The sequence below is a fragment of the Hylobates moloch genome, unplaced genomic scaffold, assembly GCF_009828535.3.
Source record: "Hylobates moloch isolate HMO894 unplaced genomic scaffold, HMol_V3 SCAFFOLD_15, whole genome shotgun sequence".
Lineage (NCBI taxonomy): Eukaryota > Metazoa > Chordata > Mammalia > Primates > Hylobatidae > Hylobates > Hylobates moloch.
In genome coordinates this window covers 88,661,285-88,686,618 of record NW_026652290.1, presented here as the reverse complement: position 1 = coordinate 88,686,618, position 25,334 = coordinate 88,661,285, and the positions used below count along the sequence as shown (strand labels likewise).

At 38.8% G+C, this 25,334-nt stretch overlaps 1 protein-coding gene across 4 annotated transcripts in view; it reads left to right on the top strand.

Moving 5' to 3' along the window:
• The window catches only part of CRIM1 (cysteine rich transmembrane BMP regulator 1), a 198,558-nt gene that overhangs the window by 124,805 nt on the left and 48,419 nt on the right, over positions 1-25,334 (top strand). For all 4 annotated transcript variants that reach the window (XM_032178495.2, XM_032178499.2, XM_032178498.2 and 1 more), the window contains 2 exons: positions 2,022-2,219; positions 21,699-21,827. In XM_032178495.2, the coding sequence (XP_032034386.1) occupies positions 2,022-2,219; positions 21,699-21,827 (327 nt within the window). The remainder of the gene's footprint in view (positions 1-2,021; positions 2,220-21,698; positions 21,828-25,334) is intronic.

The window sequence follows — 25,334 nt, the reverse complement described above, 5'->3', positions numbered from 1 at the left end:
ACCCTGACAGTCTCAGCCTGCTAGCCCAGAGAGGAACTAATTCTGCCGCTGTCGTAATACCCAGGACCCTCCAGGGAGATCAGGAACCTGCTACTGCTTCTCTGAAAATATGTGGTGGTTCACATAGGGTCGTGGTATCAGGTGGTGGTGACACCAGCTCAAGGCCCAGCCAGGTGTCAGGTGTGACTCTCAGGAATCTGCTTTCTCTGGATTCTCCTCTTCTCTCCAAGAAGTAATATGTTCATGTTCCTTCAACAGGCTGCATCTTCCCATCACTGATGTTCATAAATAATAAGCATTTCAAAACAGTTGCTCTGAATATCACTTGCTGCAACCCACACATTTTACAGATTAGGATGTTGAAGTTCAGAAGAGAAAAGTCACTTGCCTGGGTTTATAATGCAGCCGGTAACAATAACCCCATGCCTGACTGTGTCTGTAGTGTTCTTCTGACAACACAACACTGTTTCCCCAGAAAGGAAGGTCCTGTGAGCCTTCCTGTCCTAACCGGGCCCCAGATCTTCAATCTAAAGTCACATGTGTTAATCTTATGCCTGATCTCTGCACAAAGTGGGAGGGCATAGTGTCGTGCCACTTTCCATACTTCCTCATTTTCATAAAATTTTCTCATTTTGATATTTGAGCTATATTTGCAACATAATATTGAAGATCTGAAAATGTTTAAAGTGTAAAAATTGCATTCCTAACATAGTTCATAACAGTGAGTCCTTTTTCCTATTAGAGGTTATTTTAGCCAACATAGGAGAAAAGTAGTTTATTTTTTAGGTGATGTTGACAATTGAAAAGAATTACTTCAAATTTTTAACCTTCCTAATTGCTTTGTTCCCTACTGCCCCCAGTCTGCAATAGTTCTGAAACTGTGCAGCAGTTGATGCTGTAAAAATGTAGATATGAACCTCTGTGTAGTCATCATAATGAGTTGTCTGGGCATGGATCCGGTTATGTCTCACTTCCTGGAATTCAGATCCAGGCTCAACGTAGAAAAATATGTATTCTAATACTTTTTACACAGGAATTTAAAAAATCTTATCTTGCTCAGGTCCATTGGCCACCTCCCTCTCTGGCAGACTGCCTTCCTAACGCTGTGATGGCATTATTTTAAATGTTGACCTTCTAACTAACTTTATTATAATGCCCTACTATGTCCTTAGAATAATGATGACCAAACTCTAAACTGTCTGGATTCCTCTCCCAGGACAGCAGTAGTTGTTTGTTGAAGCCAGTTTTTTATGTATTTCTGAGGAAGAAAATTGAGTAATTTATCTGGTTGCTCTCAATAGAGGGATAAGTGAGGGTTTCATATGCAGTATTTATATACTTGTCAATAACCTCAGAAACTTTTTTTTTTTTACAGTAGCTTTGGCTACTTCTGTCTCCCACCTGGGGCTGCAGCTTAGCTTCCCACCTTATGGGAGAAAAAATGGCCTAAGTTCACAGCCCTCCTCCAAGGCATAGTGACCCATGGTATGTCTAGACCAGCCTTGTCATGAACAAGTCCACAGCAAGGGCACTGTTGCCCACATGGTCCTGCAGGCACATGAGATAGAGTTCTAGAAGTAACAATATCACTCTGACTTAGACAGGGCATTGTTCCTTCCGCTTTACAGGTAGGGAAATTGAGGTTCGATAAACATTTATGTCTACAACTATAAAGACATTGTCAGAGCCTAAAATGGAGTCATGTTTTCTAATTACCAATCCACAGCTCTTGCCACAAAGCTTCCCAACTTTACGGAGTGATAACACCTGCACGTTGGTTTTCAGATTACAGATCCTCTTCTCTGGGACTGCTGTGTCAGGATGAGTAGACATAAATTCAGTGTGACAGCTGAGTTTGCATGCACCCCCAGAGACTCCTCATGCAACCCTGAGCTTCTGTTGATCACAGTGGGAATAGAACTGCTGATGACTAGAACCCAGGGAAAAAATGTCTCTGGGCGCAGACAGAGATAAGATTTAGAATATGCTCAGTCTAACTGTGAACTCCTGTCCTCGTTTAGATCCAGTGTATCCTTTTAATAATCCTGCTGGCTGCTATGCCAATGGCCTGATCCTTGCCCACGGAGACCGGTGGCGGGAAGACGACTGCACATTCTGCCAGTGCGTCAACGGTGAACGCCACTGCGTTGCGACCGTCTGCGGACAGACCTGCACAAACCCTGTGAAAGTGCCTGGGGAGTGTTGCCCCGTGTGCGAAGGTAAATCTTGTAGATGCTAATGAGTCCCTGGCGAATGTCTTCTGTTCGAGAAGCTTCTACCAGTGTATGTTCTTGTTTGTTTATTTCCTTGGGCATAATGTCTGCTTCACGCTGTTACCAGTTGCCGACAAATTTATCAAACAGCTCAAACTAATGATTTGAGGGAAATGTTGCACATGTAAAATGAGAATAGTGGGGTCGTTATTTTGCCATTGCAAATATGCGTGTCTGAATACTTTACAGTATAAGAATATATACATTTTAATTAAGTTCACTTTGAACCTAATTAACACCCAAAGGTCAACCTAACGAAATGAAATTGAAAATGAGACCGATGAGTCAATCTTAGCAGGTTTGACTTGTGACGCTTCCATATGCCCCAAGGGTCCTGGCAACTAGAAGAAAAGACTGGAACCATCAAAGGCAATTTGCACTGCCTAGTGCCATCACTGAGTATCTGTTCTGCTTCTCATATCCCAGTGGCTGTGGCTTTGCAATTCCTCTAGTGCTGTTATTTATGTCGTGGTTACCTGCATTTGCTATCTCTCTCCTTGTTCAGTGGAAGGAAGCCTGAGGCATCCTGGACTAGTTTTCCTGTCCCGACTCCTATTCCAGCTCATTTCCTCCATCCTGGGAAGATTCTCTGCATAGTTAACTCATGTTAGTTTTTAATCTTGTGTCCATGTCTGTTAGTGCAGACAAGGGCTTGAATATTTATACAGACATTTCTAATGGAGGGTATCCAGCATTAAGAAGTACATTTGCATAGTAAAATGAACTAATGTGGATCAAAAATTAATCCATGTAGAAGATGGATCTTTCTAGAATTTCTAAAAACAGATATTGAAAAATGGACTTATCTTTCCAGAAAGTCAGTTAAGTAGACTAAGTCTTTTAAGTACGAAGAAATCTTGTGCTTCCACCGAAATGTTAATAAACTGAGACTCCAGAGTTTTCCTGACTAGCTTCATCAGCCTCTGAGGGGCTAGACTTATTAAAGACCTTAAAAATCATATAAAAGTTTAAGCTTGAGGACTCTGTTTCCATTGACATCACCGATTCCCTCGTCATTACTGTACTCAGAATGCAGCTGCCACACTCCAGAACTTTATAGCTTCCAGATGACCAGTTTTGTGGAAGTCACCCACCCCTACATGTATATATGCTCCTCCCATTCCCTAAAGGCAGCATTTCAGTGCTGAAAAAAAAAAAGCATGTAGAAATACATATGATGGTTGTATAGTCAGCCTTACAGGAAAGGGTGCCTTACTGAAGCAGATGAAGATAAGAATGTCTGTCCCTAAGAATTAGGGACAATCTATTGCCAACTTGAAATATTTAATTACGAATATTTGGGACACACGGTAAGGAATATGAAAAGCATAAATTCATAATCCAGGAAACATTAGCCTTTTAACCTCATGGGTCTTGTGTCATAAATTCAAAATAAAACTTTAAAAATTTGTTGAAGAATTAAAGAGCCTTTCCTCTGGAAGTAAATGAGAGGAAGGCTGATCCTTTTGCACCCACCTTTTGCATTCATCAGCATATCCATCATGAAGAGTGGAGAAGGCAGGCAGTTGGTGAACAGGTAAATATATATATATAACTCATTTATTACCATTTTCTTAGCGCACATTGATGTTTGGGTAAGGAGTGAATCTTAGTGTGGTCACTTAGAATTTGGTCTCTGCAACATCTGCATAGAGTTGTAATCTAATCATCTACTGTTGGAAAAAAGAGTTACAGTTTTGGTGAGCCATTAATTTGAAAAAATTAAGAACCTCCTGGAATTCAGATACAGCATTGGACACAAAGATAAGTAAGAGATAACCTTTAACTTTGAAGAACCTATTTAGGCTGAGTTTTAAATTAAACCAGGGGAAGGGGAATGTCCCCGTTGAGGTATGGTGGGGTGAGTGCATCACATTTGTACCCAATTTCATTTAACCTTCACAGCAACACTGCTGAAGCCTTTATTATCCCATTTTGGAGATGAAGACATTCAGATTTAGAGCAATTGAGATCATTTCCCCCGAGGGTGTAGTTGCCATTGTGTCGCTGAGTGAGGATCAGCTGAAGTCTGTCAGATTCCGCTCCATTTGTGCTTGCTTCCCCTGCCCCACGCAGCATCCCAGCCTAACTCAGGCCCTGCTTCTAGTGTCCTCACCCATCTCTACTCACCTCTGGCTTTTGGCTCTGTTGAGGAGTGAGGGCAGTCAGCGGAGGCAAGGGAGGAAATCATTTGCAGTTTGAAAACTACTCCAGGTATTTTGAATGTGATCGTCCACCTACTGTCTCCTCGCAGTTTGAAGACCTCAGGGGAAAGATGCCTTTGAGATGCATCCCTGAGTTCACTTCTAGGGCCTCAGGTCTGGGCAGCCCCCTCCACCTCAACAGAGCTCAGCATCCTTGTCATGTCAGCCGTAAAGTTCTGCTGGCCTTTTTTCCTCTCTGTCTCTTTCATGCTCTGGCTCTGATCTCTCATCAAACCTTTCAGAATATTTTATTTTTTGGTTCTCAGAAATAATTTATCTTGCTTTTCTTGTTTTTGTTTTTAACTTAGTTGAGTGGTGAGTTTCATATGAATGTATTTACTCTCCAATAACGCTTTCATTTTAAGATGTATTAATAATAAGAAAACAGATTATTTTAGTATAGGATTAAAAAACAGTGCACAGCTTAAGATAATGATACTAAAGGGTTATTTATGGCTACTAATAATAAACTTACAAAATAACACAAGGTGAATGGATCTTACTGCTTAGTTGATAGGGTCCAAGAAAGTCTCTGGGATCATTTGAAGACATTATTTCTCAGCAGTCATTCAATATCATACTTAAATATAATTTCAGATGATTTCAGAATAGCAAAAGGGTTGTATGAAATAAGAAAAAGTGCAAGGTGTTAATGTGCAATAAATAAGCAATCACCCAGAAATAGAGGAAAACCAGAAACACTGGTATTTACCTAGTTTATACACACAATAAATTCCTCTGTGCACAGTTGCATAACCAGTGTTGGCCCTTACCCTATTAGCTACAGTCTCTAGGTACATCGTCAGAGTATGAAATTAGATGAAAGGACCCCACACAAGGATTGTGGTTTTAAATTCTAAGTAAACTAACAGCATCACTAAATATGGAGTGTTAGGACCTCCAGGGAGGAAGAATCTTATTGTGGCTGCTGTTATTGGAGACACATACCTTCCAAATGACAAGATAATGTGCTTTTTGGTTACTCCTGGAGGACTAGGGACATGAACCTGGGGGCCCTTAAAGACCAGGCTGTTACTTGACAGCTAACTTGATTCACAAGTACCTAAGTGCTTTTTAAATTGGCACTTAAGTACTCTCATGATGAGTTCTTAGCAAGTTATTGTCAACACCCAATTCAGGTATACAGATAAGCCTTTCCAGTCTGTAACTGATTATATTCTCACATTTTGCTTTGTTGGCTTTTCTCTATATCTCTTGTTTATTGATCTCATTATTTTTATTTTCTGACCCCTGTAAGAGCTAGGGTGGAAATGTGTGAAATAGCATATAAAGTTTTCAGTTGAAGGGTATACATAGACGACATGGCCTTAATCTCCTTAAAAACTAAAAACAAAAAAGAGATTGGATAGCAGAATTAGGTCTTCATCTGCAGGGCCACTGTTATTTGTAACCCTTAATGACAGTGGCTAACATTTCATACAATTGTTATGTGTCAGGTTTAAGTGCTTTAAGGGGAGCAACTAATTTGAGATCCTCACAGCATCCCTTCAGTATGGGTGCTGTCATCCCAGTTTGCCTTCAGAGAACACAAAGTTCAGAGGCCATGTAATTTGCCCAGGGTCATACAGCTCATAACTGACAGCACAGTGTGTCCCCTGGACCCTGAATGGACAGTGCCTCTGCACTGCAGTGCATTTTACCCTGAAAGAGGCTCCATCCCCCTGTAAAGAAAGAATTTGGCATCTTTCTGATGTGTAAGTAGATGCTCAGAATTTTTAAATGAGTAAATAATAAGTGAGGGCAGTGAGGAGGAAAGAAAGACTGGAGCAGGAAGTCCCAGCCAGACCCTTCTTGCAGATCTTCTTTTTAGTTGAGTGAGGGAGCAGACCCTGATACAGGGTTACCTTAACGAGAGTGTCAAAAGCTGATGGCCATTGGGACCCCTGATCTACTAGTTGAAGGAAGAATAATGTCAGGGTGCTTATCACTGAAAACACATTTTGAGAACATAAGTAAGAGTGTTGTGGAAGTGTGTGACATGAGGTGGGCCCATATGTCTACAGGCCTGTTGGACCAATTTCCTGCATTGACGGTTCACCCTTCTGATGGGCACTCAGCTCTGGGCTGCATGCCTGTGGCAGCCTCATGGGCCTTCCAAGACTGATGTGGATTCTGTGGTTCTGTCCCAGTTCAGCCCCTGACGTCCAGAATCACAGAGTTTAAGTGGGGCTGCCTGGACCCTATAAGGCTATTGCTTGCTGCCACGTTAATGTACTGTTTTTAAGACGCCTTGTACATGGTGTAGGTGCCACTGCATTTCAGTTACTTACACGGGCAAGGATTTTTTTTACATTGTCATTAGGTATTGAGAATAATTTGCTAATTTTTTTTTTCAATAATACCAAGTATAAATGCTGCTGAAGCTGATTCTTAATGTCAGAGGGATCCTGGGGACAGGTTTGCCATTTCCGTTAGAAATCTGTTTTGTAATTGAAGGTAAGATAAGGTATTGGGGAGGGAAGTTTTGGCTACATGACATCTATAACATTCCCATGATTACTCAATAAGAAAAATTCAAGAGATGTGGACAGGTGTGTGGCCAGCTTAGCTGTGACACCTGATGCAAGAGATTAGAGCTTCCTGGGGACTTTGAAGTCTTGATGTCAGACCTGATCTGCCCTCTCATCTTGGGCTGCGGCTGGACCCTGCCCAGGTGGCCACTGTGACCTGAGTGTTCTTCAGGCCTCCTTATGTGCACCATCTCCTGCAGGGAGGAGCTGATGATTTTGATGACCTTAGGGATTTTGAAGCCAACACCAGAGTATCACTTTTCAAGAACTAGGAACAACTTAGGTAATATTTTAAAAGGTAGCATTCAGAATTATACTCAAGTTGCCAGTAAATAAATTCCATGCTTGCGGTTGGGCAAATGGGTAGTTTCCCCTCTACCATTTCTGTCTGTCTGAAAACAAAGCAAAATCCATGTTCTATCTCTGACAGGAAGTCAAAGAGTTATTTGTAGATTGTTAAAGCTGGATGAGAGGTATATCAGAGTCCGTAGTATTCAGTATTTTTAAAGTTTTCTTCTTAATAAAAAGTTAAAATTGCTATTTGCAGACATATTATCAGATACCCAGCTGAATTTCAGGCCTAATAATTCTGCTAACCTAGACTTAACTCTTGAAGTAGAGGATAAAGGAATAAGAGATTCACTGTGCATGGATTCTTTCTCATTCTGGGTTTAGGATGGAATGTGGTTGAACCAAAAAATCAACTTTCTTTCTTCCTGCCACCTGGCTTTCTTGGATCTCTTACTTAGGGAATCCTGGTCCTACTTGGGACAGTGTTGAAGACTGGATGTCAGGCATGTCTTGACCTATGTGGATTTAGTAAGCCACTTCGGTCTCAGCTCACCCAATATTGTAAGTTGCACTCCTCTAAAAGGCTGGAGTTCTGTGAGCTGTCAAATGTACTGTCGTCTTCTTCATCAATCCCAAATTTATAGAAGCACTATATTCTCTCCCTGAAGGCTGATGATACAGCTTGAATCAAGCTGCCCTTCTAATGAGATTTCTACTGGGCTGCCAGAAAAGTCTGTACCAGGCACATATCTGGGTGGGAATTCTTTGAAACAAGAAAAAATGTTTCCAGCCCTGCCCATAATGCTTCCTCACTGAACAGTATCTCAAATGATTAAGCTACTGCTTTTGTGGCATGGAGTCAAACATAGTTTGGCTGACCCCAAGAGGCAGTGAAGTCAAAGATGCCATAGGGTCACATGTTATTAACATTCTGGTACATAACAGGGATCAAAACTCAGTTTATGGGTGGTATTGCTTCAGTGCCATATACTATGCTATTATTAGTAAGCCAAGAATAATAAAATATTCGTAATAGCCTAAAGACTGTTAGGCATGTGTTTTATCCTTTAACTCTAAACGTCCTGGATACTAGTTCCATAAATGGAAATTAAAATATAACACAGTCTATTTTTTGCTTGTCCAAATAAGGTCATATGTTGGGTAACAAATGCGTAGCAAATGACCATTTGTTAACCTAGGTCTTTAACATAAACATCAGAAATTTTTCAGTGATGAACATTGTCATATTTTGATTTTTCTCTGATCATTTAAAATATATTTACATATTTAAAATAAAACTAGAATATAGGTAAAATAAATGTAAAAGACACTCATATCCGGCCTTAATATATCACTTTCAAGATTTTGTGATTTTTCACAGCTATATAGAAATAGGTACATTATATGAGTGGCTTTCTTTACATGTTAGATCCACCACTTACATTAATAGTTAAACAAGTATAGAAATAAGTGTTGTGGAAGTAGTTTAATAGAGAAGAAATGGTTATTCTTACTTATACCTAGGAGTTCTGCTACTGGTTCTCCAAGTCCAGCATGTCTTTGCTTGTGTCGGTAATGCCTTGCACTTTGCACTTGATTTTGAGTAAGACTGCCATACTGAACCAAGTTTTACAAATAAAAATGAAGGTTGGTCTTATACTCTTAATTTGCTAGATGACCAAACTGATCAATGCCTTAAATGTTCAGAATTGTTGAGAGCTAATTCTGAAACACATGATTAGAAATTCCTCTGCCCCTGAGTTTACAGAGCTCAGCTGTTAAGTATTTCCTTGTTGAAGTGGCGTGCAAGGGGGTGGGTTGCTCTTTATTTCCTCTCCTGTCTACTTCCCATACCTAAAAGGGTATTATTGCTGGGAGTCTCATAATTTTCCTACTAAGACAATAATTGCATCTAATAGATCAGACTTGGGCCTGCTAATTTTCATCTAATCAACAGAGGCAGGAAAACATAGTCTGGAATGCTAACTATGTGAATGAAAAATATTTAGTCATTCTTGAAATGATAGGAATGTTTTTCCAACAAGCTTAAATAAACACAATCTCTTTTGAGACTGTGCTAAACTTTTTTTGGATGAGACAACTCTTAGGCAACCAAACAGAAGTTAATGAAGGTTATTAAGAGACATGCCCTTCAGAAAAGGCTTGCAGACTTTAAAAAGAAAAGATTCCATCTTCTTTATGCTGCAACCATTGATAAATAGCAGAATTGGTTTACTTTTAGCTTTTGTCTACCCAGTAGAATTTAACATTTTAATTAGTAATCATACTGCCCAGTGTTCAAAAGATACCATTTTACCTAACATGGCTATATTAGACCATCTTATTTTAAAATCCTCATCTTCATCTCCTTCTACTGTTTGCCTCAGTTCCAAGGAATTGATTGGACTCAACACTCCTGTATTTAAAGCAACTTATTACACTTTTCCTATGAAGCATGTTTGTTTATTCCCACCAATACAAGGTCCCACCAGATAATAAAATTATTTTTAAACATACTGAAATCTACATATTGAAGTGAAGTGTTTTTCCGTTCACAAGTTATATGGGAAAAATGTATACGTACTTCAGGAATACAGTCATTCAGAATATTTTTGGTGCCTCTCTTTTGAAACTGACTTTAGAGATCATAGCACATCCTTTTGAATATCCTAAGCTTTGTAAACCCTTGACTTTGAAGGTTTATTAGACTCTAGGAAATAGCCAGAGTCATTTATGTTGAAGTCTGGTTTAAAAAAAAAAAGGTGGCTGATCTAGCTGAGTAAAACTCGTTAGAGGAAGCAAAAAGTGACAGTAAAATAAAGGCACTTTCTCTTCTATGACATAGTAATTTGCTCTGAAAGCAACTATGAAGAGGTTTCAAACAGAATTTTAACACAAACAGCATTTTGGCATAAGAATATAGCCTCTAAAAGTGAGTACTTTTATCAATAACACTTATTTGTAAGTATAACTCCTGGTGTGTTTATAAAAAAAAATCAATTCACCTACTACATAGTATTTTTATGACTTCTAGGGATTAGAGGCATATATTAAAATGGTCATATACTGTATTACAACGTTTTTCTGAAATTGCAGGTGTTCTATTCCAACATTTTTTTTCAAATAAATTAGACTAAAATAATTTGCCTATAGAAACAGCTCAAAATAGGTGGTGATTCTAATATAATTTATTTTCAGTATTTTAGTTGTCTAATTCCACTTCTAATTATACCAGACTGTTTCCTGGTATAGTCTTAAGTATATCTTATAAAAACAAAATGATTTCACATTGCTTAATATATGAGGGTTAGCAATGAAGATAGTGAAAAATCCAGTGAGTCACTGTTAAACCCCCATTAGAACTTTTCTGTGCTGTATCTATCTGATTATTGAAGATACAGTGTCACACAAGCATATAAACCGTCTGTTGCAATACTATTTTAAAATCGTAGGACAGATTCAAAAAGGGGAAATGTCCACTAAAGAACGCCTCTTGCGCATGTGTGGGTCTCCCCATCACAGGTGGCTGATGTGGTGGCAGGAGCAGCATCATACCCACCTATCAGCCTCTTCATTTGAGACTCCCAAATACTCCCCTGCATGAGCTCCCAGAATGCAGATTGGGAAATCTGTTGCCAGGGGACTCAGCAAAGCCAGATCTTGGTCCCGGGGTCATACCATCAGTTTAATCTAAATTTGACGTGCTTTGAGCAATACAGGACATGTAACATGTTTTTGAAATTTGCCAGAAAGCATGCATTTTGTTTTATAAATATTTTGAGTTTAAGTTGATCTGCAGTTTGACCAAATTTTTATTTACCGTTTATATCTACAGAATACCTGTTTACACTTCAGTGGAGTTTAACTTTCGCATCTGAGAGATTAGCCGGATTTATCTGGTTTGTTTGAAACACAGCCTAATTCAGGTATATGGACCATTTGAGATCACAGAATTTAATGCTAGCTGCCAGTAAAAAGATGCAGTCCCAGGCTCCAGCTCTTACTTTGCAGCAGCATAGTGAAACACAACTAAGAATCCTCAAGATCCTAAGGCCAAGTACTTGATCCTTGTGGACCCTGCGAATCATGTAACTTTCACATTGGCTGCTGGAGCAAACTGAGAGTTGATTTGCAAGCCACCACTCGACCAGCACCAGAACTCAAAAGCATGCATTCTGTGTGCTTACCTCATCCCTGACTGCAGCTTACTCTTTTCTAGCTAAAATTTACCTGGATCCCCATTTCCTTACTTTAAAAAAGTATTCATTCATGATATAATTTGAGACTGCCTTGGATCTGTTACATAATCTAATGAGGTATATTTATATGCTCCTTTATGTATATTCAGTGCCTACCATTTGCCCATGCCTGTGCCTTTGTGCGTTGCATGGTGGTTGAACCCTCTTAGTTTGCCTATCAGTAGGAAGACAGGAGATCATGTTCTTTTTCACCTTAATTGGACAGCTATTGCCCTGCATGTGAACTCACTTTTAAACAATTCAGGGAGTCTCTATTTGTTAGGGAAGCTATAATATGTTTGGAGATAATAAGCTATCCACTTGGGATGGCCTCGGGCCTTGCATACTGAGAGGGCCGGCAAGCTCAGATCTTTTCAAAGCCATAAATCTCTCATCCTTTCTGGGAATCAAGTTTGTAAAAGATTCCATGGAGATTTTATGTTAGACGAATTCCACAGGGGGTGTGCTCCACAGTCCTGTGACAGAGATACTAAGAACATGACTCATTGCGTGAGGAGCCCCTACAATTCTTGTTATGAAAGTACTGGTTGAACTTTCTCTTATTGTTGACACATGTTTGAGATCCCTGACTTCCTAACACTGAGATCTGCTCGTTAAAGACAGTTTTTGGAAATAGGTCTTCTGTATCTTTCAACTTGAGAGTGGCAGAAACACTGGCAAAGATAAAAAGTAGTATAAATGATTCTGTGATGAGTTTGCCCTTGTCCCTAAAGATCTGGCAAGGCCCCCATCATGAGAGAGGAAGAACAGGGGCCAGGCACACAGAGTCATTGTTTCCACCGACATTGGATTAGCTGATTACTAAGAGATTTCTGTTCTCTTGGAGACATCATAGACATAGTCAAAATGTAGAACAATGATATCAGACTGCTACTCAGCAAATGTGAAAGGCGCCACTGGCTGGTCACTAACATGCTCCAAAGCCTACCAGACCATGTGAAAAGATAGCACAGACCCACCCACCATCTCAGATGCTTTTCACGTTATCAGTGGAGATAAAAAATGATGTTTAAGTTACAACAGGCAGGGTTCAGAATGCTGAACCAATTGCCATACTGTTTATCAGCGGCGCATTAGGTCTGTGAAAGGGCTAAGAATTCATTAATTAGCCATTACCTGAGACCAGTTGTAGCTCTGAGCAGACAAGATCAGCATGACATCAATAATTACAACAAGAAGTAATGTTGCTGTCACCCTTACAGTAGAGTCTTTTCTTGACAATCTTGTTTGAGCATTATAGGAATATTGTGAGGTAGAAATAATGAGTATTCCCATTTTCTAGAAGCCCAGAGAGGTCCATCATAACATGTTAGCTTAATGAGAGAGCAGGGACTCAAGCTATGTTTTCTGACTCCAGATCCATGACCTTGGCATTGCTTCCCAGTAGACCCCCATTGTGAGAAGACGGGATGAGGAAAATAAGATGATGAATGTCAAAGTACTTGATCATTGTGAGAAGATGGGATGAGGAAAATAAGATGATGAATGTCAAAGTACTTGATCATTGTGGCGTAGATTCAAAAGCCAGTCTCACTCCTGGCTCCATCCCCATTGCTGAGACCCAGTTACTGTTCTTCTGAACTCTGTGGCCCAGCCTTTGATCCAGGGTTCTTCTCATGAGCCTCTGACTGGAATTTTGACCTTGCTGTTTGACTTCTGGGAGAGCTGGATCTGTTTTCTGCTTCTACTTGTTTATTCCTGCATCTTCCCACCTAGGGACATTACTCAACCCAAGAGCCCTGGCCCACTCTCCCATCCTGTCAGGCTTGACCTCTGCCCATTCTTGTTCATATCCATCCAAATTCTAGGCCCCAGGCCCTAACCATTGGCACTTAAGTCCCCACTGAGTAAATGAGCTGCTCAGCCTCCATCAGTCTGCCAGGCACCAGGATACCATCAACAGCACGTGTGCATTCTGCTCTGCACTCTTCCTTTTCTTTCTCTGATTCTTGTCAGTCTCTAATTAACCCAGTTGTCAGTTTGCCAAGCAGTCAGCAAAAGTGCCCATAACTTCACGCAGTAGAAGATGAGCTCCTGAGTTGAATGACTGCCTAGCTGTTTTCAGAATTATTTTAATAACACTTTTTATTTGGCATCATCAAGGAGTAGGGTAGTTCCAGAAGTGAATTCTCCAGATAATTAAAAATTTGGGATGTCAGATCTTACATTAAGAATTTTATGGGAGGCCTTCTATAATGCTTTGTGTACTTCTCTGCCTTCTTAAGCCAAAGATGCAGATCATATGATCGTATTTTAACCCATCTCAGGAAACCGAGTGTCATCACTGAGTAATCTCATTTTGGACGGCTTGGATTTGGGGATTTGCACTCCATTTTCACCATTATTAAGTGCGTCAGGTTTACAACAGCCTTCAGATCTGGCTTTCTGCTTCAGTGGAGCTCATTTATTGTGTACCTCCTATGTGCAAAAGACTGCCACAGTGGCGTGGACCCTAAGGAACTTACTGTCTAATCTTCTAAAAGTTAGAAAATTAGAGATACAGCCTCTTAGGACAATTTCGAATAGGAGCTCTTCTTTGCCAAATAATGCACAGTGACTTTAGGTGTTTAGATGTCTTTCTTTTTCCCGTTTTGTTCATTCATTGAGCAGTTCTATAGACCAAACTGTACTAGGTGCTGAGGTTATAAACAATGAATGAAGTATTGTCCCTAACGTGCAGACCCTTCCTCCCTGGTTTTCAATCATTTCCCAGAAGGCTAGGTTCCAGTTACCAAAATTCTGACCGCCTGACCCACCCTCCAAGTTGAAAATAGCTGCTTAAATGTGCACACACACAAACCCGCATACCTGTTAATATAACACATTATTTCCACTTAAAGCTACCAAAATATAATTCCTATGAACATTAGCAATAAAAAGAGTAACAATAAAATGTAAGACAAGTATAAAAGATCTAGATTCTTGGAATCCAGTGATAATTTTGTGAGCTGTCTCAAGCTGGATTCCTGGAAAAAGATACCCCACTCTATAAAAAAAATTTTTTAATTTGTCTTTTGTGGTCTTTTATTAATCTCAATAATACTACCATCTTTTCCTATTAAATATGGTTTTGGTAAAGGAAGAAAAATATTAATATGTCTAACAGCCAAGATTCCTTGGGAAAAGCATACAAAATTAATAAATAGGTCTAAAATAAATACATGGTTGCTTCCTTTTCTGATCACAAAATAATACAAATCTTGGGAACATTTGCACACTGTTCGTTTTAAAATAAAATAAACTGCTCTGAGATAAGTACTTCAGAAATTACAAGGATGTAGGTGTTGTTATGAGAAGTGTACAAAGGGAAAAAGGATAACCAAATGTGTAGCCGCTAAAAGAATTTGAAAACTCCAACCGTAAGAGACTTTTTTCCATGACTTAATGAGGCTTTCTTAAGTACACATTCAAACGCTACGGAAATTCCCACTTCCAGATTAGGGAATTTTTATATCTTCAATTTTTTTTTTCTTATTGTCTGCTTTAGTAGAGTTTTCCCTCTAGCTTCATTTGGGAAAATTTCATCTTCACTGTACTTTCCTTCCCAAGATGCAATTATGTTGACAATTTGGTGATTTATTTGAAAGGTGTTCTGACCAGTTATGGGTCACATTTGAAAAGCATCTGTGTTGACAGCATGACATATGAAAATACAGCAAAACAGACAAGCTTTGATACTGTCTTGGCCAGTCTTATCTCCAGTTTTACGGCCCTGGCTAGGAGACCTGATGTATTTAGCCATTGAACTGCCATGTAAAGTCAGTGACATTTTGGAATTTTCCTACTCATTGGATATTCACATTGCTTAACCAAGTTCAGCCCCCTCCAACCCCCCACTCCCTGCCCAAAATAGAAAAATAAAACTACCTTAAGAAAGAGCGCCTGAAGTAAGTCTGAAAAGAAAGCATAATTGTTCATTTTTATCTCTCATAATCAAATAAGCAGGCTTGGGAATTTACAAAGAAGAGCTGTGTGAAATCTGCAAAGCATTATTAAAGCCTGAAAGAAGAGGTAATAAGAGAAACGAGAGACAGATAGGAATTGTTAGCTTCATTTATCTTAATACTTCTACTTGAATTTTTTTTCACTTGTAAAGAAATGTAAGAATGTATCTGTCTTTAAAAAGTACTTTTTCTGTAATCCCAGCACTTTAGGAGGCTGAGGTAGGAAGATTGCTTGAGGTCAGGAGTTCGAGACCAGACTGGGCAACATAGTGAGACCTCATCTCAAAAGAAGAAGAAAAATAAAAAGGAAAAAAAAAAAAAGCATTTTTTTCTAGAAATTTGCCTACAAAGAGGTTTTTCCAGAAAGACTTTTCTTAGTGTGTGGGTGTGTGTGCGTATGAATGCATAGGAACGGAGGGTGCTGGCAGACAGCTGCTTTCCACAGCCAGGCCTGCAGTTCACCAGAGGACAGCACAGTGAGGCAGCAGTCCTAGAGACAATCAGAATCTGGAAACAGAGTTAATTACCCTCCTGACAAGACAGTGCTACACACAGACCCAACAGGGATGGCTGTGTATGCCTTCCACAGTTGTACATTTACAGAGTCACCCACCCATACTCGAGAGCTGCTAATTGGTTGTCAGCTTTCCCAGGGCTGCTAATCAGAAAGAGTGCTTCACACATTTCTCAATGGAGATAATTAATATTATTTATGAGAGAGAACCAGCTCCTAGTAATCTATCTAAGAACCTTGTATGGATTAATTCAAAACCAGAAGTTCGGTGGAGTAATACAGATTAGACAGCAAGTTAAAAGCATCCATTAACATTGACATTTAGGCTACATGTACCTGAAATATAAAAACTAATTCTTATATTGTTTCAAAAGTGAATATACATAATTATACATTTAAAAATAACTGAGGATCAAAATATGTTCATTTTTATTGTTCTCCCAGAGTTGTTGAACTATATAATGTGAGGATAAGACTGATCTAAAAACTTTATACCAGCATCTTAAAAGGCTGAATTTGAGTTTCAGCTTCTTACTTCTTTGGCCACTTTTTGGAGAATTTCTCATAAAATAAAATAACAAGAGGCAAGAAAGTAGAGAGCTTAGATTTGCTTAACACATTTATAACACCTGAATAACTGAATATATATTTATGGTTTAGTACCATGGCCTTAAAGTTAGATTCATGATTTTCATTTTAACTTTATATTTTTAATCAAATTAATTGTGATCCCAGTAGCTTAATTTTGCCATTGAGTAGATAAAATTGCTCCTAGGAAATACGTGAGCATCAATATAAAATACTGATGGTGTTTTTCAATAACAGTGTCTGAAGCTCTCTAATTTGTAAAAAAGACTAACATTTTCCTGGAAATACTTTTACTGACAAGACAGCTGTTAGGCTTTTTAGGATATGAAAGAAGTTACCCTAAATTTTTAATAAATGTAAAATAGAGAATCTACATGTGTTTGTGTATGTTATTGCATGTTATAAGATATTTTCTTTCAGAATTTTGTTTTCTAAGACTGGGATAAGAATTGATGGCTGAGCATCTGCACTCCTGACACAATCCCAAGGGTTCTTTTAAAAATAGCTCTTCTGGACAGTGTAAGGTGCTTGGAGGGTCTCTAAAAATTGTTCAAGAAAACAACAGGTTGAGGAGAGTAAAGTTTCCCACTCAGGTGCTGAGTAGGAAACAGCAAACCGATGTAGACATAACAAACACCCATTTTTGTTCTTTATTGCTTCTAGGCTCAGACTATTTCTAGAATTCTTCTCCACAAGGAAGCTGTTGGAGGGTTCCCTTTAGAAATAGTTGTAGCCAAAGACAGTGAATTCCTGCTGTTTCAAGCCTTCTTCCTTTGGAGGACATTAAGGTATTTCTTTAATTCCTCAGCTGATTCAATACAAGATGAGATAGAATTTCAGGGTGATCCTATAAACAGTACTTCACTGAATTTCCCCTCTCCAAAACCCCACCTTTATGCAAGCATTTCCTCATTCTCCTAAATGAGGAAATCTAAGACCATTTATCTCCTCTGAAAGAGGCCTACTAACACATCTCTACCCAGCCATTTTAAAGGGGGACAGTTTTCTTTGCTCCAAGCAACGAGTATCACGTACAGGGATGCATCAGTGCCTCCAGAAATCTTAGCAGGACCTCCGTTCAATTGAACTTTGTTTACCAGACATGCCAAAGATAGGGGATCACCATCATCCTTCTAGAAAGGCTTGTATTCTCTGACACACAATTTCAGTGCCATACCCCATGTAACATAGGAGCACAGAAATGTAGGATTTAAATGAGAATCTTCTGGTCTTCAGACCAAAACACGACAGGTATTTTCCATATTCGAAGCACTGTTGCATAGACTAGAGAAAAGTCTGGGATAATAACAATTCCTGATGAGCAAATTTCAGGATGCTCTAACTTTTAGACAAGCAGAATGTATATCTCACATACTTTGTTGACACTCCCTCAAGCTTCTTTATTTTTTTGGTTGAGAAACAGTCATACTGAGATACCATGAATCACCTCTTCTCCCACCAGGAACTCTCTTGGATAAAAGCTATGTTAAGAATCTGACCAGCTCTTGGTCATTATTCTTTAAGAATTATAAATATACTATTGATTTGAAATGCTTTAACTGAGAACGGTGTCAAATATGTCTCACTTTGGAGCTAATTATTTAGCATAAGAAACTGAATCTCAGTTGTCTCATGGCACTTGTTTCTCAAAAAGTTGCCCTGACATTAGTAATAGGACCAGTTCTGAGATTATATAATAATATATTGGACTGGAAGCAAACTCTCAAATATGTTTAACAATAATATGAGATTTTTTTGTAGATAATTTATAAATAGGTAGATAATCTATATATACTTAACAGGTCATATTTTTGTTGTAATGTTGTTCTCACGGAAATCTAACTACTCTGGCTATGGTCTCCCATGATAGGAAACCAAGCACTAAAATGACTGTAATGGATGACTTCAATTGAAATGCCAGGAAACAACTAGTTGCCTGCAAATGTGTACAACTCAACGGTTACGCCAATTACATAGGGTATTAGCAGTAAGGACCCAAGACACATGTGTTACCACCCGGAAAAAAACCTTTAAAATTTGTTCCATTTTATATCTGAGTAGGAAAATGAGATGTATTTGTTAAATGTAATAAAATGAGATGCCAAGTGTTAAAATGTCTTCTTAAGAAAACCTAGATTTCTAGCTATATTTAATATATCACAATGACTATTGTTGTGTTCAGCCTAATCTATTGAGGGGAAATTGAATAGTTCTAAAGTAAATTGAAAGTTTTCATGAATGAAAGATTTTGTTGTGTTTTTCTGTGTTTCATGTTAAATGTTGAGGGTGTAAAAATTTGAAATGGCTGTACTTCCCTGTTTCTTTCATCTACTATAGGTCATAAGTGAATGGGAAAATACTAATTTCAGAGGCACAAAATGATTTTTTGCTTCTTGCATGCTGTAGCATTGAGGCTTGGAAGGTATCCCATAAGACTTGTTTTACCTGAAATATTTAACACACACATTGTAAGACCAGCACATACTGAACGGCCCTTTTATGCAATTTTATTTGTTCAAGTGAACAAAAACCTGTTATACTGAATATTTTAGGAAAATATATTGAACATATTGCCTCTCCTGAAGAAATGTGTGTTAGGTGTACATCTGTGACTGTGTACCTAACTGTTGAAGCCATTTGGCTTCTATGACTGATATGGGGCTGCCCAAGTCAGCACTGTGGTTCTGATCCTCAAACAACCCAGTCCATTTGTTCCTTTCACTTTCTAGCCACAGATCACAACCTTAATCGCATGTTAATCATAATATATTTTAAAAAAAAAACATACATCACTACTGAGAGCAGGTATCATTTAGAAGTAGAAGATCATCTTTGTAAAAGTTGGACAATGGATTCTCTAAGCAAATCCCTAAAATTCACTGCTGCTACAATTCCATACTACCCTATGATGATTATACATTTTTCAAGGTCAGTTTAATCTTCTTCAATATATACTTTTCCATAGTATATTTTCTGAAGGCAAAAGTTTCTCATAAATTTCACATCTTAAATGTCAGTGAAGAATAGAAGATTTTGGTATGTGTAGATATGCTTAAGACATTTCTTCACCCATAAGCTGTCCAGGAAAGCAGCGTGCATAGCGTTCAGAATTCTTCCCTCAACTTTAGCCTAATCACTCTAGAACATAGAAGTCCTTTCTCACTGGGATAACCTGTGGTGGGTTTACTTAAACCTGATACTTGCCTTCTGCGCTCTCTCATATTTGTGGTTAGAGTAATTTTGACAAAACATTGGCAGTCTTGGGACTGAAGATTGGAATAGAATAATTATTTGGGGTAGCTAATAAAAGTAGTGATAAAAGAAAGACTAATAGGTTTGAGAACTATGAAGATGTTTGCAGTAAATTTTAAGAGAATGGAGGGGAGCAGCAATACTGTGTCTAACTCAGGATGTCTTAGAACAACTAAACTTTAGTTACTTTTTGATGTTTACAGTTATCTGTCAGGAAGAATACCTTGGCTATTGAAGGAAATTAGAAACTATAGCAGTGAAAAGTTTACATAAAAATTTTAGTAAGATGCTGTTCAGTAAGATGCTCTTCTTTGTATTAAGAATAGAGAATGTGCTATACTCACTTGATACATATTTTTACTGGGAGAATGCTGATCTAAGCATCTCTTTAGTAAGTCATCATTGCCTGCTACCTGTGAAGAGTTGAATCACTGTCCCCTTTTAGTAGATGGATAAAAATTTAGAACTCTTGATCTCAGCAGTGGCAGCTAAAACACTTATTTTGATCTCTCTTCCCTGGTAACAGGAGATGAAACTCGAGAAGACAGTGTGGACTAATGGATAGAGTGTTGGACAGGAGGTTAGGAACCTCTGTTCTGTTCTATTCCCAGCCTGCTACTGGGTTACTGTGTAAACTTAGATAAGCCAGTTACGCTCTCTGCACCTCGTATTTTCCATCTGTGAAAATGTAGGTAGAGACATTCTGTACTCAGCTCTTTCACAAAGATATTGTGAGCGACAGCTTACTTTGAAGACGTTAGTGTATTTTGGTTGAAAAGATGTTGCAAGTATGTCAGTGCCTCTGTTCCCTTTGGCAACACCGTTCCCACAACCTGGCATTATATAAACTGTTCCTTATTGATGCGTTGAGAAACAGGTACCATTACAGCAGATTTTGTGTTGCACAGAAGCTGAGAGTGTGACTGGAGTCAGACTGCCTGGGTTTGAATCTTGGGTCCACCACAAACTAATGCTGTAACCATGGGCAAGTCAGTGCGCTAGATTTCCTCATCTGTAAATTGAGGATAATAATAGCACCCACCTCATTGGAATATGGTAAAGCTGGAAGGCATTTATGAACAGCACTTTAAACCTTATATAAACACATAATATGCTTTATGTAAGTATATGTAGTTATTACCCAAAGCAATTCTTTATTAATGTGGTAAAGCATCACCTCTGGTCTTGCTTTGTTTAGTGCCTTTATTCTGAGCGTGGCTGCTCACCCTTTCTCCTGAATGTGTGTATCTCCCTCTGCTCCCACAAGTCTCTGGGCCCTGAGGATAAGTGTGTAGTTATCTGTCGTATCATCTATCATAAGTGAGGGAGTGCCACATAAAAGATAAAAGAAATCCAGGTGTTTTAAGCTGGTCTCAAAAACTGATTTATTAATTTGGAAAAAAGTAACCGATTTCAGAAGTATTACAGAATGGGAGTGAGATAATTAATAGTTGACAGCTGTATCCTGATTATTACAAAAAATAAACCGGAAAACATCAGGAAGAAATAGAAGAGCAGTTAAGAGTTTAAATGGAGTTCATGTTAACCTCTCTCGTCTGCTTCCAGTAGTGGTGACCATCAGAGAAGAATTGTGTGAAGGTACCAAAAACTGCATGAATTGCTCAAACACAAAGAAGTAGAGTGTTCACATTTTCAAAAATCTGAACACAAATATATCTGTTTCAGGGGTTAAAGATATTACTAGAGCATAAAAGTTTAGGATTTAATGACAATTATTGATTTGATTTTTGTAACATTATGGTGTGGAATTTCAAAAATTGAATAGCATCTAAAAGGTAATCATATGTTTCATTGGTTATTTTTTTCTCTATTTATTATTAGAACCAACCATCATCACAGTTGATCCACCTGCATGTGGGGAGTTATCAAACTGCACTCTGACAGGGAAGGACTGCATTAATGGTTTCAAACGCGATCACAATGGTTGTCGGACCTGTCAGTGCATAAACAGTGAGTAGACGGACGACTGTAAGTTTTTTCTGAGGCCTAATATGATATTGTTAAAGCATATTATGTAATTGAATATCTTTTTCACTTCTGTTCAGACATTCCCTTGACAACCTGAAAAAAAGGGGAAAAAAGTTATTTTTAACACAAACAAATACATAGTCATTTGGGAGAAAGGAGCTGCTGCTTTATTGTGGTTTTTGTCTCTGTTTCCTTGATGGCCAGTTGCATCAGGAGTGCAACCTGGAGTGGCTTTGGAGTGCATCCTTCCAGCCACCCAGAAGGCTCTCCCTTTAGTACACTTGCCAGGTCATCCAGTGACAAGGAGGTCACTCATACATACAGTGTCACATTCCACATATGACAGCCATAATCCTTAGACTGTGCTTCACTTTGTTGACCCCAGCTCGGCCTCCATGTAGATTCCAGTCATGTGTCCAGGCCCTGCCCTCTAGAGTATAGAAGAATATATTGTATTTCTTCCAGAAAAAAGTAAAATAATACACACACACCCCACCCCCATATATGTTAAAACCATTTTGAATTCCTCTAATTCTTCTGCCAGAATAAACATCCTCATTCTCCTTGACCATTCCTCGGGTGACAGTTTCTAGAACTTTCTTGATCTTTTCCATCCTTTGACACACAATATGTCACTGTCTTTACATGAAATATGGCCCACAATCAACATACTCCAGGTATAGGCATGGTGGCTCACGCCTATAATTTCAGCACTTTGGGAGGCTAAGGCAGGCAGATCACTGGAGCTCAGGAGTTCAAGACCAGCCTGGACGACATGGCGAGGTCCCCGTCTCTACCAAAAATACAAAAAAAAATAGCTAGGTGTGGTGGTATGCACCAGTGGTCCCAGCTACTCGGGAGGCTGAGGTGGGAGGATCGCTTGAGCCTGGTGGGGCAAAGGTCACAGTGAGCTGAGAGCTCATTACTGCACTCCAGCCTAGATGACAGCACAAGGCACTGTCTCAGAAAAAGGTACTCCAGAATTTGGTCTGCTGAGTACAGTGCTACTGTGTGCCCTAAGTTTGCATTAGCTCCTTGAATTGCACTTCGTTGGCTGATATTGAGGTTATAAGTAGCTAAAAACACTAGGAACTTTTTTACATCACCTGCTGTTAGGTCGTTCTCATGTGTTCTGTAATAGAACATTTGATTTTTTTTTTAAACGATATAAATACCCGGCCAAATATAATAAGAAATTATCCGAATCATTTTAAACCATTTTCTAACTGGTTGGGATATTTTTGAATCTCGATAATGTGATCTTATACTTTATGCCTCCCAGCTTATATTAAATAAGCACAACTTATATTTCCTTATCTAAATCACTGAATTAAAATAAACTGCACAGAACCAAGGACAAAGACCTGCAGAATGATGCTGAACATAGCTGCTTACAGTAGTCCTAAGCATTTATACCTTGAGTAGAGTTATTTAGCTGACAACATATGTCTCCACAAGAAATCTTGAAAAACACTTCACCCATATCTTGTCTGAAGTCAAAATATATTACAAAATACATCAAAGCATTCCTTTGCTGGAAACCCTATTTTTAAAATGAGCTGAAGTTATAGGGGCCTGGCTTGTTTTTCCAGAATCTGTACTGGCTCCTGGTAGTCAGTGCTTTATTCCCCTAAATGTCACAAATCATATATTTAACAATTATTTCTGAAGAATTTTCAGTTGTGAATGTCAATTTATGTAGTTTTTAGAACACTTTGTCCCTTTTGAATTGACATTTGGCCTATTTTCTTAAATCTCTTTCCATTCTCTTCGATCTCTCTCAAACACAGTACAGGAGGAGACCGTTGCATTTTGTATCAATAAATTTATTATTTGCAAATTTTACCCACTTATAGAGATAGCTGGCCTTCCTTTCTTTCTTCACCTAATGTAAACAGAGCACCTGCCACACTCTAGGTAGTATACTAGGTATTAAGGCCACCAAGATGACTAAAATGCAAGACCTTCCCTAAGGAAAAAAGTCTTCTGTAGCATAAACACTCATGAAATATCACTACTTTAAGCCAAAGGCTATAACGTACAAATGTAAATTCTTTTAAGAGGAAGCTTTGGTCCTTCAGCAGAACCCAGCCTGTAATAAGCAGGCTTTCTGTGGGCCTGTGGGTGTAATTACCATGGCTCAGAGGCTTGGACTTCACGTAGACAGATGCTCACTTTCTGATTTATCAGTTATCTCAGGCTTTAACATACCACTTAACCTTAATCATTTGTCACTTTTATAAAAATATTTTTGAAGAAGATACAAAATAGGAGTTAAGCCATTCTGCTTCCTCAGTTACATGTGACCATCACACTATCTGCAGTGGCATTAGTGCTAAAACTGAGTTTATAAAACACCTGTTGGCCAGGCATGGTGGCTCACACCTATAATCCCAGCACTTTGGGAGGCTAAGGTGGATGGATTGCTTCACCTCAGGAGTTTGAAACCAGCCTGGGCAACATGGCAAAACCCCATCTCTACAAAAAAAATACAAAAGCTAGCCAGGCATGATAGCAAGGGCCTGTAGTTCCAGCTACTCAAGAGTCTAAGGTGGGGAGATCTCTTGAGCTCGGGAAGTCGAGGCTGCAGCTAGCTGTGATTGTGCCACTGTACTCCAGCCTGGGTGACAGAGCAAGACCCTTTTCCAAAAAACAAAAAAAACTCTTGTTGAGCTTGTAGTTACTGCCATCTTTAAATTTCCTATAAGCCTCTGCCCATTTGGGGGTATTCTGACTTCCTACACTTGATTCTGTTCGGGGAAGGGTCAGTCCCTGTTGCCTTTTATACCTCCCTTTAGAAAGCCAAGTTCACTGGAGTTGCCTTGGCAGCCCAAGTTTTCTAAAATGGCCAACCTTGTTTTTTGAACAAGATAATTAGTAATTGTCATGAAGTGTTTATATTTTAATCCTTCTAATGCCTCTTACATTAAGAAAGCTACATCTTTCTTAACATGGGATCCTATATGTTAATACATTTTTTCTGAGTTTTTAAAAAGTCTAAAAATACAGATTTCATTGCGTCCAGTCACCTCACCTACACTTGCGCCTGGGTTTTGCTATTGTGAAATCTTGGCCACCCGGTCATGCTTATCTAAGACTTCGGTCACTTCACACAGAATCTTTGATCATTAAGTTCAAAGAAGCAGTTTCCCTCAACTGCCTTTGAAGGAAGAGTCAAAATATGTCCCTTGGCGAATAGTCACTGGCAAATAGTCATTTGGCAAGTTGAGACTATAAGGATGATGCATATTTACCCTATCTTTGGGTTAGTGTTTTGTTTGGTATTTTAAAAGGATCATCAGCATGTGCTACCTGAGTGCACCTCCATTTCATTCACACTTAGGAAGAAAAACGTACAGGAGGAGACCGTTGCATTTTGTATCAATAAATTTATTATTTGCAAATTTTACCCACTTATAGAGATAGCTGGCCTTCCTTCCTTTCTTTCTTCACCTAATGTAAACAGAGCACCTGCCTCACTCTAGGTAG